Source organism: Dama dama, chromosome 19, assembly GCF_033118175.1.
Source record: "Dama dama isolate Ldn47 chromosome 19, ASM3311817v1, whole genome shotgun sequence".
NCBI lineage: Eukaryota > Metazoa > Chordata > Mammalia > Artiodactyla > Cervidae > Dama > Dama dama.
The window spans coordinates 68,868,655-68,883,875 of NC_083699.1; the positions used below are offsets into that span (position 1 = coordinate 68,868,655).

A 15,221-nucleotide genomic window follows, 5' to 3' on the forward strand; every position below is an offset into this window, starting at 1 on the left:
GAAATCTGACCACTGACCGCCAGGGCCGCGTGGCTCACCCCCAGGGCGCCTGGCAGGGATGCAAAGGGGTGCCCTGGGAGAAGGGAAGGGGTGTGAGGCCCCTGTACCCCAGGTGTGCTAAGTTGCTTCAGTTGTGTCCGACTCTGAGACCCCACGGACTGTAGCTGCCGGGCTCCTCTGTCCATGGGATCTTCCCTGACAAGAATATAGGAGTGGGTTGCTATTTCGTCCTCCAGGGGGATCTTCCCGACGTAGGGATCGAACCTGCGTCTCTTATGTCTCCTGCATTGGCAGGCAGGTTCTTTACCACTAGCGCCACTCACAGTGGGGACAAGGAGATGCAGGCTCAGCCGCCTTGTCCAGGCCCAGGATGCAGGGTTTGATGGACACATCCGTCTCTCACAGGGAACGGCATTAGCAAGTGCTAGACTTCAGCTTTCAAAGGTCTGGCCAATCCGGAGGTTGTGGTAGTTTTGAAACCGGAAGCAGAAGCAACGTGGCCTCCAGTGAGGCCCCAACAAAAGCCAGAGTCCCGCGGGCACTGGGGCAGCCGCCAACGTCTGCGAGCACCATGTGGATCTGTTCAGGCGCTTCCTTTTCTCAGAGGCTGCTGGCTCACCCCGCTGGGACGGGTGGCACTTCAGGACGCGCAGCTTGGAGCTGGTGGCAGATTTCTTGGAATGGGGAGGAGGGAGATCTAAATTTAGACCTTTCTATCACACCAAATAAACAGAAGCTGAACCAGAGGGCTCAAAAGAATTAGACAGAATGCCTTTGCACTTAATTTCTGAAACACGGAGAGAGAAAAGTTAAAAAACAGAATGGTATTCACTCGAATCCCAAGGTATTTGCCAAAAACAATGACACCTCTGTTTGACACAAAAATACATGTTGGGAAGAGGAGGACTTTCTCTTTGAAATGTCCCGCCGCAGAGGCCTGGGTCAATACCAACTGCTCAACCGTGAAGACTCTCGTGGCCAGGCGGAGGGCTGGCCCAATTTCAAGGGGAAACAGGATGCATCAGTGGCCTCTGGCTTGGATGGTCCTCGTGGTTGATTCTCGTTTGCTACCCCCGAAGCACACCTGGTTTTGCATTCACCTGCACTCTCCGAAGGCAGGGCCCCCACCAGAGCAAGAAGGGGTCTTCCTGGTTTCGGCAGAGGAGCTGCGGCAGGGCCAGAGGACGGGGGAGCAAAGCTGCTGGGGGGAGGCTGACTCGGGGCTGGACTCTGGGCCTCTGCCCCTGCAGGCCCGGGGCTCCACAGTGACCTGCGTCTTCTCTCCAGGATGACAGCGAAGGGGGATCCCACCGGGATGGGGCCTGGGGGGCAGGGGCAGCGCACACCCACGGCACTGAATGAGGACCCCCAGCAAACAGGGCAGAGGGGAGCAGCTCTTTCAGCCGAAAGCACCTCAAGGGCTCCGGGTTAAAGTCCCCTGCTCACCACGGGAAGTGCGAGATGAGAAATGTACAGTAGGCAGGCTGCTTCTCCAACACAAGACTCCTTCACAGATGCTCTGTGGGGGTGGGGGGAGTTATACATAGCATTTGCCAATTTCTGGGTGTAAATACTCCCGCCAATAGCCAGTTTCAAGCCACCTATGTGACACCTATGTAAATCCTAAGGTATCCGTGCGACACCACAGAACAGAGTTGGGAAGAGAGGCATAGAACTTCTTAACACAGTATTTCCACCCTACAGACACTAGATACATCAGTAACTGGCAAACCATAAGCAATAAACTGCAGTAATTACGAAGGAATTGCCTTCTTTTAAAAAAAATATATAATTTCATTCTAAGCTTACGTAATTCAACTCTTTAATAGTAGTTGTGTTTAACAGCCAGCTCACATAAGTGCTGAAAAGCGAGTAACTGGCTGTTACTGGGGCCAGTTGGAGCAGACTCCAGCACCTCAGACCTCACCCGTGCCAAGGAGGATGGTCCTCCCTGCTGGTACCAGGCAACGCCAAGATGGCTGGCACTACCTTCCTGGTAAGGTGTGGTCTGGCTTTCTTCCTCTTGACTCAGCAGCAATAACCAGTTGGCATCAGACTCACCTCCTCCCTACCTTCCAGAGCGACTTCCCAAAGGCCCACTGGCAGGCTGTGCCGCCCACCGGCAGGCTGCGGGAACCAGCAACCCCAGGAGGGGGCGCCTGCTCCACAGTGGGGCTTCAGGTCACTCCAGGCCTCAGCAGGAATGGAGTCTCATAGCAGTGAGGGGCCGCTGCGTGTGGGAAGGGGAGGCCAGCTTCCCCAGGAGCACTGTAGGGCCCACAGTTACCACTGCCTCCAGGGGCCAGGCGTATCGTCTTGTTCTTGTGTTTTGAAAGGTTTAGTTTTACTGAAAATGACGAAAGAAAGTGCTATTTTTAACATATAGCTCCACAAATTCACGTAAGCACAGCTCAGCTGAAGATGAGAGCGCCCTTCCAGCCTTCCCATCAGCAGCATCGCCTCCCAGCTAACTGCCCTCTGCCACCAGCTTCCAGTTCTCTGAAGTCACGTTAAGTGGAACTCCACCTTGTGGGGCTACTTTGGTTCGGTTCTGTGAGAATCCTGTGTAGCTGTGTGCAGCAGCAGTCCCTTCATCTCGTTGCTGACAATTATTCCATTGTGTGAAGAGGCCATGACCTGTGCATTTCATGTTGCGGGACGCCTGGGTGGTTTCCAGTTTGAGGCCATTGTGCACGAAGCCAGTATGAAACACTTGCACCACAGCACGCATTTCTGTTAAGTGTGCGCCTGGGGACTGTGTCCTTGGGCACTACAGGATTAGCTGTCTTTTTTACTTTCAGCCATCCTGGTGGGTATCTGCAGGATGTTACTGGTTTTTTTTTTTTGTTGTTACTGGTTTTAATTTGTACCTGATGACGGGAACTGAACACATCTGGCTACCGAAATGCTTATTAACCATTGGATAGTTGTGAAGAGCCTATTCAAATCTTTTGCTCATTTCTAAGTATATCGTATATTTTCCATTTATGACACATTTTTTATACATCTTGGAGCCTTTGTTGGAAGTATTACAAGCTTCCTTGATTTCAAAGCTTGACTTGGTAAGAGGCATTAATTATAACGATACCCAATTTATCAGATTTTTATCTTCCTGGCAAGCACTTAGGTCCTAGTAAATCTTTGCTAAGGACAAGAAGATTTGTTTTCTGTAGAAAAACTATTTCACTATTCATACTTAGGACGACTGGAACCTATCCACTGGGAACTATGTCTGTGTATGGTGTGAGGTTAAGGTTGACTTTCTCCTGTATGTGTACCCAAAATTAGTATTCTTAATGTAGACAAAAGCTTTTTTTTTCTGATTACTGATGATTGTCTCATTAGGATTTTGTAGTTTACTAGTGTTGTTTAATTTCTAGACTTCGGCTGAGTATTTTGTCATTCTTGTTCCTTTAAAAGATAAATCAGTTCAGTTGCTCAGTCATGTCCAACTCTGTGACCCCATGGACTGCAGCACGCCAGGTTTCCCGGTCCATCATCAACTCCTGGAGCTTGCTCAAACTCATGTCCATCCAGTCGGTGATGCCATCCCATCAGAAGAGACAATATAAACTGGGGGCGATGACAATAACAGCCCTCCCCACAAACAGGGGAGTTGGGATCACATGCCTCCTCCAGTGGGATGAACCTGCCCAGGCCTCTACCATGCCATGCCAACTCAAGACCCCTGCCACACCAGGCACAGAGCTCTGGTCCCAAACACAAACTGAACAGAAAAGCTACCTCAATACTGTTCTTCCAGGTAATGGGACAGCCATAGGTGTCCTTCACTATGGAATCATGATGTAGCCAAAGTCAACTTGGGGAGATTTTAGGAACAAAGCTGTTGTTATTTTTCAAAATGACTTTGAGGTGATTGGATTTCTTCTCCTTTTTTCTACTTGACTACGTTATACAACCCAGGCTTCCTAAATTAATGAAAAGCAACCTTGAACATGCTGAAGCTCCAATACTTTGGCCACCACTCCAATACTTTGATACAAAGAGCTGACTCATTGGAAAAGACCCTGATGCTGGGAAAGATTGAGGGCAGGAGAAGAGGGCAACAGAGGATGAGATAGTTGGATGGCATCACTGACTCAATGGACATGAGCCTGAGTAAACTCCCGAGAGAGTGAGGGACCGGGAAGCCCGGTGTGCTACATGCAGTCCATGGGGTTGTAGAGACAGACAAGACTTAGCAACTGAACAACAAAATCTAATGAAACTTTTCTTACACAAGACCACCAAGTGCTCTCCCTGTCCAACTTCCAAACCCTGACTGAAGTAATAATTACTAGATCCTCTTTGTCACAGGTTCATGTGCTAGGCACTGTGCTAACCACTTTATAAGGATTTTATTATTCATCTGTACACCTTCCTTGATACTTCTTTAAAGTCCTCCTTGGCACCAAGCTACATTCTGAATTTGTTTACTGTCTGTAACTGAAAACGAGTTTTGTGGAGTCCATGTCCCTCCTTCACTGCCGTTCAGGATGCTGAGCCCAGGGCCTAGCACACAGTAGGTACTCAGTACATATCTGTTTTCAGTGGCATCCAGGTGTGCCTACCTTCTCAGCATGGCACTGAAGGTATATGGCTACATGAATGTGGGCATGCCCTCTAAGCAGATCACGTCAGGGTGAAGAGGAAAAGGGGATTAGCTATGATGATGCATTCTTCTTAAAATTATTCTTTGAATAAGGTTTTATGATTAACATTTATTAAGTTTGATTAAAATTAAAACGCCTGAAAAGTGGTTCCTGTTTCTTTCAAGAAAGGTTACGTTGGAGATGTTTTTGGTCTTCATTCTGACAAGCCTTCCCGTCTGCTTCACTGTCTTTGCTTTTTATCAGTCGCATCAGCAAGTACTTCACATGATGATGAAAGGAATTTCCACGTTTGCTATTATTTTTTTTTTTTTTTTTATTAGTTGGAGGCTAATTACTTTACAACATTTCAGTGGGTTTTGTCATACATTGATATGAATCATCCATGGAGTTACATGTATTCCCCATCCCCATCCCCCCTCCCACCTCCCTCTCCACCCAATTCCTCTGGGTCTTCTCAGTGCACCAGGCCCGAGCACTTGTCTCATGCATCCCACCTGGGCTGGTGATCTGTTTCACCATAGATAGTATACATGCTGTTCTTTTGAAATATCCCACCCTCACATTCTCCCACAGAGTTCAAAAGTCTGTTCTGTACTTCTGTGTCTCTTTTTCTGTTTTGCCTATAGGGTTATCGTTACCATCTTTCTAAATTCCATATATATGTGTTAGTATGCTGTAACGTTCTTTATCTTTCTGGCTTACTTCACTCTGTATAAGGGGCTCCAGTTTCATCCATCTCATTAGGACTGGTTCAAATGAATTCTTTTTAACGGCTGAGTAATATTCCATGGTGTATATGTACCACAGCTTCCTTATCCATTCATCTGCTGATGGGCATCTAGGTTGCTTCCATGTCCTGGCTATTATAAACAGTGCTGCGATGAACATTGGGGTGCACGTGTCTCTTTCAGATCTGGTTTCCTCAGTGTGTATGCCCAGAAGTGGGATTGCTGGGTCATATGGCAGTTCTATTTCCAGTTTTTTAAGAAATCTCCACACTGTTTTCCATAGCGGCTGTACTAGTTTGCATTCCCACCAACAGTGTAAGAGGGTTCCCTTTTCTCCACACCCTCTCCAGCATTTATTGCTTGTAGACTTTTGGATAGCAGCCATCCTGACTAGCGTGTAATGGTACCTCATTGTGGTTTTGATTTGCATTTCTCTAATAATGAGTGATGTTGAGCATCTTTTCATGTGTTTGTTAGCCATCTGTATGTCTTCTTTGGAGAAATGTCTGTTTAGTTCTTTGGCCCATTTTTTGATTGGGTCATTTATTTTTCTGGAATTGAGCTATTATCTCTTTTACCTGTTTTCTTTAATCCGTTTCTCCAGAGAGCATCATCTGACTGAAAAGCTACCTAAAATTATTTCACTGCTTCTGTCTTATGTTGTGATCACTTGGCCCACCTGCTTCTACAGTCTTTGAAATTACCTTAAAAATGTAGTAACATATAGCAAGAACCATCACAATATTATAATTATCCTCTAATTAAAATAAAAATTTTAAAAGGTGGTAATGTTTTGCAATGCTAGGGTAACATTTCAATTTTGTATTGGATTATGCTTTATGTATAGCATAAACTTTTCAACAGGGAAAATAATCCAAACTCTTAGGAATAGTCACTGCTTAAAGTTATAGACTATTCTAAATTAAACGCTATCAGATTGAAGACAGAGACTGATAACACTGGCTTTCCTGGATCATCTCTTAGTGCTCAGCATACTATAAGGTCCTCTATCAGGGAGCCATTTCTCATCAGCCTCAGTAGCCCTGTACCCACAAGGACCAAAAGGTCCCTAAAATCTGGTCTAAACTAAATGATCCACGGGCATATCTGGTCCACGCCACAGGGTCTGGGACAGGACCATGTATCAAGGTCACTTTGGTGTGAACCAGCAGCCTGCTAACCCTCTGCAAATGCCTCACAAAGATTAACAGTGAGAAATGCAATCTGGTTAACTTTGACACTCTCATACATATTCGCCTAAAAACCTCTCATCCTAGCCTAAAAAAGTTAACTCTATCCTGTCTAGTCTTTCCATTCACAGATTTCAACAGCCAATCTTGTCAACTTGAGTTTAGCAACCTTTACTTAAAATTAAGCAAAAGGATGCTTTGATCCAGTTTTGAAAATGTCTTTGGAACTCTTGGTTAGGCTCCTCAAACGTACAGTGGCTCTTCTGTCCAAACAAATCAATCACCTTTTAAATTGGTAGCGTAATATATGTCTTGAATTTTCAAGTAGAATGCTTTAAATTAGACAAAGAATGGATAACATGGCTATTATTTTAGAACGCTCTTTATTTCGATACAGGACACGTGTAAGGCATGTTCACAAGTAACAGTTTGAGGTTATGCATGAACACATCCTCTCACTCTCCAGCTGTTCTCCTTTCCTGCTGCGCCTGCTGCTACACACGGGTCCCTGTGTACCTTCATATCTGCAAGTCCTCAGTTATTCTGAACATGCAGACAATGTTTTAGGGACCTGCTTCAAAATATGGAATGATCGTCAATGCACCAAGTCACTATGACGTCAAAACCGAGAGAGAAGCAAAGCAGACGGAGGCGACTGTGTCAGCGCGCGAACCTGGGACTTGAGCTTCTGAGGGAAACGGAGAACACGTGGGAAAACACTATTTGATCCTTCCGGTTTGAGAGAGACGGAATGTGCCCAGAATTCACGGTTCTATGTCTACTGCTGTCTATAAGTCACTGAAGATAAGCAGTTTCTCTAAAGCAGCTGTGGTTTTGTTCTCAGGCTACAGTACACGAGTGCATGCATTACTCTACACAAATGTCAAACATGAACGACTGTAACAGAAACATCTCAGGACTGTCTAATTACACAAGTGTCTCTTTTTGGTGGTGGGGTAAGGAAAGGGAATGATGGTGACCGTTTCCCTCAGCTGCCGCTGTATGCCAGACAGAGATACCCCAACGCTTGTTGTCTAACTCAGAGAGGGTGACAAAGGTCACTAAGGAGAACAGTAAGGTATTTAAAGACAGTCCGCTCCAGACCTGGGGGTGGGATGATGACAAGTGAGCCTCGACTTCAGGGGTTTAAAAGTCTTGGCTGATGCTAGTGAGGGTCTTGTAACTCATTTTCAAAAATCCTTATGTCTTTGAAAGATGAAAAACAAGCACTTACAAATCTACTGGGGAGAAAAAATAATGAAATGAGAAATCACATGAACAGGAGTTGAATCTTCTGGTCTGAAATCACCTAATATTAACATTACAACCTATTAAAATGTGGTCTGCTTAAGCTCTTTTTTAAAGCGCAGAACCTTTGAGGAAAAAGGTAGGCTAAGTTCGGGAATACCGATCTCAAAAACCTTTTCCTGTGGGCACTTTAGCAGGCCAAGGATGCTGATAATCGAGTCCTGCTTTGAGGCACTCACCGTCTTTTCCTTCCATCTCAGAGCGCGCCTCTGCAGCATCCCCAACCACAGAAGGAAGCGGTTACATGTGATTTTATCAGCCACCACTTGGTGATTACTCTATGACTAGTCAGAGCTGGGAAATTACTTACTCTCAGCTGTATTAAAGAGTTCCGTTTATTAACACTGCAACACACAGTGCAAAGAAGCTTCAGGCGTCTGCTTCTGATACCAAAGGGAGTACACTGCTAGTCTTCCAACTCAACAAGCAGCGTTATCTGCAGCGTGAACTGTAGGCGGCCAAGAGCAGCAGGCAGGCCTCCTCCAGCAAGGCAGCTACTCCTCTGCCAGGAGGGTGTGACCCAGGCAGGCTGGGCAGGTGCGCTGGCTCTTCAGCCGCTGCTTGAAGCACTGAAATCAGAGAAGACAATCAGCCGGCCCTCTGGGAGCTTGGGGGCCTAGCTCTCCTGCGCCACTCGCCTCGGCACACACGGCAACTTCACTGTGAGAGTGACTCTCTTAGGCAGGTTAAGGAGTCTGGGGCCCTCGAGGAAGAGAAAGGGAGAGTGTTTTTTGTTTGTTTACATTCCTTCATCTTATAAGATGTTTTTTAAGCCCAGAGCTAATGATTACATTTACAAGTCATCTTGCTCAGGGTGTTTTTCCTTAAAAGTGAGAGTGAAAGTTGCTGTCGTGTCCGACTCTTTGCAACCCCATGGACTATATGGTCCATGGAATTCTCCAGGCCAGAGTACTGGAATGGGTAGTCTTTCCTGTCTCCAGGGGATCTTCCCAATCCAGGATAGAACCCAGATCTCCCACAATGCAGGAGGATTCTTTACCAGCTGAGCCACCAGGGAAGCCCAGGAATACTGCAGTGGGTAGCCTATCCCTTCTCCAGTGGATCTTCCCGACCCAGGAATCAAACTGCAGTCTCCTGCACTGCAGGCAGATTCTTTACCAACTGAGCAATATATCAGGGAAGCCCTTTGTTTTTCCTTAAGCTCTGTACTAATGATTATGTAACAACACTGTATCTTGTTTGAAGACATGTTTCTCTTTCTTAACAAGAACCTTCTGACTAAACTTGTTATTTTAAGAGGTATGCCTTGGGAGTGGGTCTGGTAAGACCTTTCTACTATTAGTAACCAACTGACAAAGTATATAAGGCCTTGCTAAGACTGATGAGTGGGGCACTCTGCCCCTTCTGAGGTCTATGTCAGAAGCTTTCTGTGTCCCTTTTCACTGTAATAAAACTCTGCTACACAAAAGCTCTGAGTGATCAGCCTCATCTCTGGCCTGGAAGCGAAATTCTCCTCCGGAGGTCACGAATCCAACCCTGTTCACCCTAAGCTATCACCCGTGACGTCCAGGGGGACCTTGGGCCACTCGACACTCAAGGACACCAGAGCCTGCTCAGGGCAGAGGTCTGGACCAAGCCCCAGGAACAAGGAATCAAACCTCAGAACGTGACCGTGAAGACTCGGGGCCTGACTGCACCTCCCCTTCCCGCTCTGCTCCAGTACAGTCTGTGCTTTAGCTGCCCTGACGGCTGGAGGCTGACTCTTTCCGGGCCCTTGGACTCCTCCCATCTGCCCCGTCTTGTTCCTTGTCCCTCCCCAGTCTGCACACACACAGCCTCATTGGAGCCTATCTACACAGCGTGCTCCTAAGCTGCTCCTGGCTCGCCTGCTGCCGCTAGGGAGCTGAGCGGGTGGTAAGTTCAGAGCCCAGGCAGGACACCCCCGCCCAGGAAGGTCACATGAGAGACTGCAGTCTGTCTGGACTCTTCGGTGGCACAAGTGGTAAAGAACCTGCCTGCCACTGCAGGAGACTCAAGAGACGTGGGTCAAGAAGATCCCCTGGAGCAGGGCATAGCAACCCCCTCCAGTATTCTGGCCTAAAGAATTCATGGACAGAGGAGCCTGGTGGGCTACAGCCCATGGGGTCACAAGGAGTCAGACACGACTGAGTGCACGCATGCACACGCACATCCACACACAGAGCATGTGCCCCTTCTCTCAGGGATTCACACACTCACAGAGCAGAGACGGGACCGGCTCTCATCCAGCAGCAGGGGTGCAGGTCGAGTGCTCACAGCACTCAAACCCCAGGACAGCTAACACCCATCTCGGAAGGGCATAGCCAGAGTCCCCCAGGCACAGAGGAGCCCGTCGGGCTTCCTTTCTCCTCTCTAAAATGTTACATGTTAAACTTACTTCACACACTGCACTAAACCGACAAGCTATTTCACCATCTATCTGCTTAAGAAGCAGAGCTTTTAACGAAATCACACTCATTGAATTTTAGCAACTGATAGAGCCAAGTGCTCCTCTCCACCCGACACAGAGAGGACCGTGCAGAGTGCACCAGAGGCTGGAGGCCACTCCCCTCCCCACAGCACAGTCTCTGGGAGGGAGACCACCGACACGAGCACGTTTGGGATTTGCTTGGAAAATGCAAGGGCTAAAACCTGGGGGGAAAAGTCCCTTTCTCTTTTCTAAATGCTCCACAGTCAGAACGCGTGACATGAAAACAGCCACAGAGAACTCTTACCCCTTTGTGAAACCTGTGCCCACACTGCAGCTCACGCACATTTTTGGACTTGAATACTTCTCGGCAGATTTCGCAGGAATTTGCACAGGACACCTGTGGAAACAAATGTAGCCCAGAAATGAAGAACTCCTACAACCGGCTTTCCAAAACGTTTGCAGCACAAGGTGCAGAGTATTCGCAACTATAGTTAAGCAGATTGAGGGAACAACTTATTTTTGAATAACATTTCTTAGGAAAAAACAAAGTTTTTATTTTCTCGGATAAAAAACATGATTTTAAAAAAACAAACAAACGTGATTTATACAGTTAACTCACTTCCAGTTAAAATACTACAAATATCTATTTATCCCATCCCATACTTAAAGTATGGTACTAGCTGCATATTACAAATTAACTATTCATTTAATTATCTAACAGCTGGAGATAGTAACAAATTATGACACCTCTACACTATGGATTATGGTGGGGCTGATTAAAATCCTGAGAGAATTCCATAATCCTTGGTACAGAAAGCTGGTACCAAAAGCTCTCTGAATAAAAGTAGACTACAAAACAGTAGGTATCATATGATTATATAATTTAAGGTTTTAAACATAGAGAGAATGTCTGTATATAGAGATGCCTAGAAAAGAATCTGGGAAGATATAAAATGTTAATAATGGTGACTGGCTACTTTGGGTTGAGAGATTTAACTTTTTCTTTGCAATTTTTCTAAAGTTTCTATGAATGTGGATTACTTGCATAAATTAAACTGATGGCTCATTCAGCAACACCCTTGTCAGGGACTGTGCGGGCGCGGGGACACAGGCGAGTGGGAGGGCTCCCGGCCCCACTGCAGCCCCGGCAGTGGGTGACGGTCAGGGAGTAGGGTCGGGGCAGCGCCTAAAGGCTGTGAATCTACTGAACAGGGTTTTCTGTCCCTCTCAGGACACTGCAGCCACCACCGGGTACCGGGCAGCAGTGGGACAGACGTGATCTCGCTCCCCTCCCCTCCTCTCCCCTCCGTGGCCCCCAGGGAAGGGTCTGGGAGAATTGGAGGCAACAGCTCTGTGGGAAATGGCAGGTCAAGGCCTCTGCAAGGTGACTCGGTCGGTAAAGAATCCACCTGCAATGCAGGAGGCTTGTGTTCAATCCCTGGGTTAGGAAGATCCCCTGGATGGTTGCATGTGCAATCATGGCAACCCACTCCAGTATTCTTGCCTGGAGACTCCCCTATGGACAGAGGAGCCTGGGGAGCTGCAGTCCACCGGGTCGCAGGGAGTCGGACACGACTGAGTGACTAAGAACAGCACAGCATGAAGTTTAGAAAAACACAGTTATTACTTCCCAACATGACAAATTTGGCACAATGTATTTCTAAGAGAAAAAGTAAAAAGAACACAAATATATGTACATAGTAGTAGTGAAATCGCTCAGTCGTATCCGACTCTTTGCGACCCCATGGACTGTAGCCTACCAGGCTCCTCCATCCATGGGATTTCCCAGGCAAGAGTAGTGGAGTGGGTTGCCATTTCCTTCTCCAGGGGATCTTCCTGACCCAGGGATCAAACCCAGGTCTCCCGCATTGTAGGCAGACGCTTTTACCGTCTGAGCCACCAGGGAAGTCAAATTCACATATACACACAGATACAAAAGAGTTTAGAAAAAAAACGCATACCAATATAATACTGGTTACCCTTAGAGGGTGGGTTTTGGGTTTCTTTATATGTTCTTTTTATTTGGACCTTCTACTAAGAACCACATTACTTTTGCGGTTAAAAATACAAAACACTGTTACTTAAAAAAAACAAAACAAAAACAACCCTATGATTAGCAAATTAAGACCTGGTTTCAATACATATTTTTCTTATAAGTCAGCTTTCACATCTTTATTACCATGAACCATGAAGCAGAAAGTAATCTCACCTCAAAAGGTGATCATGGTCTATCTTGGGGTGGCCAATAAGTGTGCGAGTGTGTGTGTGCGCGCGCACACACACACTCACACACAAATCAGTGAGAATGCTAACAAAATGGTCTGGTTGTTGGACCACAGAGCACATGACCAGCTGGAACACCCCTGAGAGAGAGTGGACTGCAGCCAGGCTTGGCAGGAATGCTCTGCACGATACAAGCTTTCTCAATGGGGTGGGTACCCTCTGGCACCCAAGTGTATGTGACGAGGAAAATCTCGTAGATTTGTGTGGAAAATGAAAATGTATGGGAGGGACAAAAACAAGTTCACAGAAGGAGGCAGGGCCTAGGTCAGGTCGGCGAGCCAGCACTCTGTGCAGTCCCCACTGTCGACTCCACTCCGCCTGCAGCGCTTCTCGTTTTACTTTCACCTGAGGTTGGACAGGAGGGGAGACGGGATCTACACCAGAATTCCACCAGGAGCCCACGGCTGGGAGCCACCCAGGGGACCGCCTCCCTATCAACCACATGTTCAGTGCCTACTGCATAGTCCCCAGCGTGTGAAGTCCGTGTGGGTGAGGACAGGGAATTATACGCTGCAAACGCAAATCAAAGGAAGGAACGCTGGCCAGAAGCATGAGTCATCGGTGCCTTGGTTTCCTCATTCATAAAGACAGTTGTAATACCTTATCAACTGAGATCACAGATATAATGGTACTTTACAGAAAGTTCTATGTAACTAACATTCTCATTGTTTAAAAGGACAATAAACAATTTAAATCAGTGTATCAAATAAAAGCAACCTCAGCCCATTTCAGCATGTCCCCCCCTCCCCAGGCACCTGAGGGGGAGGGGAGGGAAGCAGCCAGTCTGTTCCGAGAACAGCGTGTGACTCTGCTAACCCCACCACAGCACTTCATCCAGACAACAACCCCAACAAGCAGATATGATCCAAGCTCACAGTATTACTGGTGATGAGACCAAGCTTGTGTGATTCTAAAGTCTATGGTCGCATAGAAAAAAACTGGCTAAAAATCAATTCTGCCAACTATTCACACTTGATGTGAGGAATGCATTTGACTGTCTACAGGCCCCATGTCCATGGTGGGGCCACTGCGCCTCTTGTCCCCACATGCAGGGGTCCTGAAGTCCCCACAACGGTGCGGAGAAACTCGCTGTCACCGGCTCCTCTAACCAAACACTCACGTCACCTAAACGTGGCTTCTAATCAAAGCTCAAAGTCCATCGAGAAATGAAAACCATGAGGCTACATCATGGACTAACAGCTGCTTTCTTCCTGTTCTTCGTCAGAACAGAGGGAACCCCACGGTCATACACACAGCACTCACAGGGACGTCCTTGGTCTGCAGCCCCTCGGTTTCAGGTGGTGCTCTGACCGGCACGGAGGGCGGGTCCTGGGCGGCCCTGGGCACAGGAACAGCAGAGCTGGGTGCACACGGCCTCCGGTCCTTTCCCGGATTTGGCTGCAGCCAGAATGTATAGTAGGGAAGCAAGTTCAGTTACCCCAAAATGTGAGCACTGTCTACTACATTGCTCCCCATCTTTTGTTGGAAGCATTTTTTCCCACAATTCTCATATTTTATAAATAAGTAGGAAGAAAGTGGAGTATATATTGAATTTAAATGAAACACTGACCTTTCTCTTTTTCTCTTCATCAAGGATGTGTTCTGTCACTCTTTGCACAATCTCGTCAATACTGAATCCAGACAGAGAGGTCTTGTTTTTGTTTCTAACTTTTTTAATAAAACCAGCAAGCTCCGTGCTGAAAGGGAAAGTGGGGAAGTCAAGACAAAGTCAAAGTTTTCTACTGTGAAGAAATATTATGTCCAGTATCAACCCAGCAGCTGAAAAGAAATGAAATAACACAATTCATTTATAAACAACAGTATGTAAAAGCAGCAAAATCACTCTTCCAAAAAAAAAGCACTGAAAATTTCAGTATTATTCCTAAAATATTTATTTTAATAGGTTTTCAAAGTAAGAGTGTACCTGACAGATCCATTTCAGATCTCCTTCCTTCCTTAGAAACCTGCCTTCTTCAGAGCCTGGACACAGTGTAGCCTTAAGTAAAATCACTGAATGGTCAGACACCACTGGATATGACTTGAAATCAATAAAATCTCTAAGAACAAACTTTTTACCTCCTCCCTTTAAAAATCTAACCGACAAAGTTTTCTTGCATTTTTCATAGGTAGCAGTAGATCTGACAGTATCATTAATCAACAGGAACTTGGTATCTACAGCACTAATACCTCATATGCTTTAACTTGCAGAAAACCTAAGAAGCATATGTTTACTCTGCCAAATTTAGACAGGACTGCAAACAATTTTATTTGTAAGGTATTTCTGGTAATTACAACTTGACTATTTTTACTAACTAGCATGGCAACTGCAATTGAGAAAACTTAACAATGCTTCTCAAACTTAGGCTAAATGTGTCCATGTGCAGAGAAGATACACTTACTTCCAAATGGCCAGGGCTCCACTGACAAATGCAAAACATTAATTCCGGCCAATCGTAATTAACCACTGTGTAGAGACTAATACTGTGTGTCAAAGGCAGAAGTAACACGGGAGGTGCGGAGGATCATTCCTGGATGTGGAGTCCTCTCTTCTGCACTGGAGGGAGACATTCCCTCCACTTCACCTTCCCTGTGGCCTGAGACAAGGAGTCCCTCTGCCCTCTCAGACCCATCTGGAGAGAGAGGTCAGAGGTCGATGCAGGAGCACGACTGAAGTGCCCAATTGATGACT

The 15,221-nt window shown here is 46.5% G+C and overlaps 1 protein-coding gene across 8 annotated transcripts in view; it reads right to left on the reverse strand.

The window, feature by feature from the left end:
• Positions 1-6,897: 6,897 nt before the first annotated feature.
• TTC3 (tetratricopeptide repeat domain 3) overlaps positions 6,898-15,221 on the reverse strand; it is a 124,708-nt gene continuing 116,384 nt past the window's right edge. For all 8 annotated transcript variants that reach the window (XM_061167333.1, XM_061167332.1, XM_061167334.1 and 5 more), the window contains 4 exons: positions 14,103-14,229; positions 13,796-13,930; positions 10,554-10,646; positions 6,898-8,408 (listed from right to left, as the gene is read on the reverse strand). In XM_061167333.1, the coding sequence (XP_061023316.1) occupies positions 8,334-8,408; positions 10,554-10,646; positions 13,796-13,930; positions 14,103-14,229 (430 nt within the window). In that variant the 3' untranslated portion in view covers positions 6,898-8,333. The remainder of the gene's footprint in view (positions 8,409-10,553; positions 10,647-13,795; positions 13,931-14,102; positions 14,230-15,221) is intronic.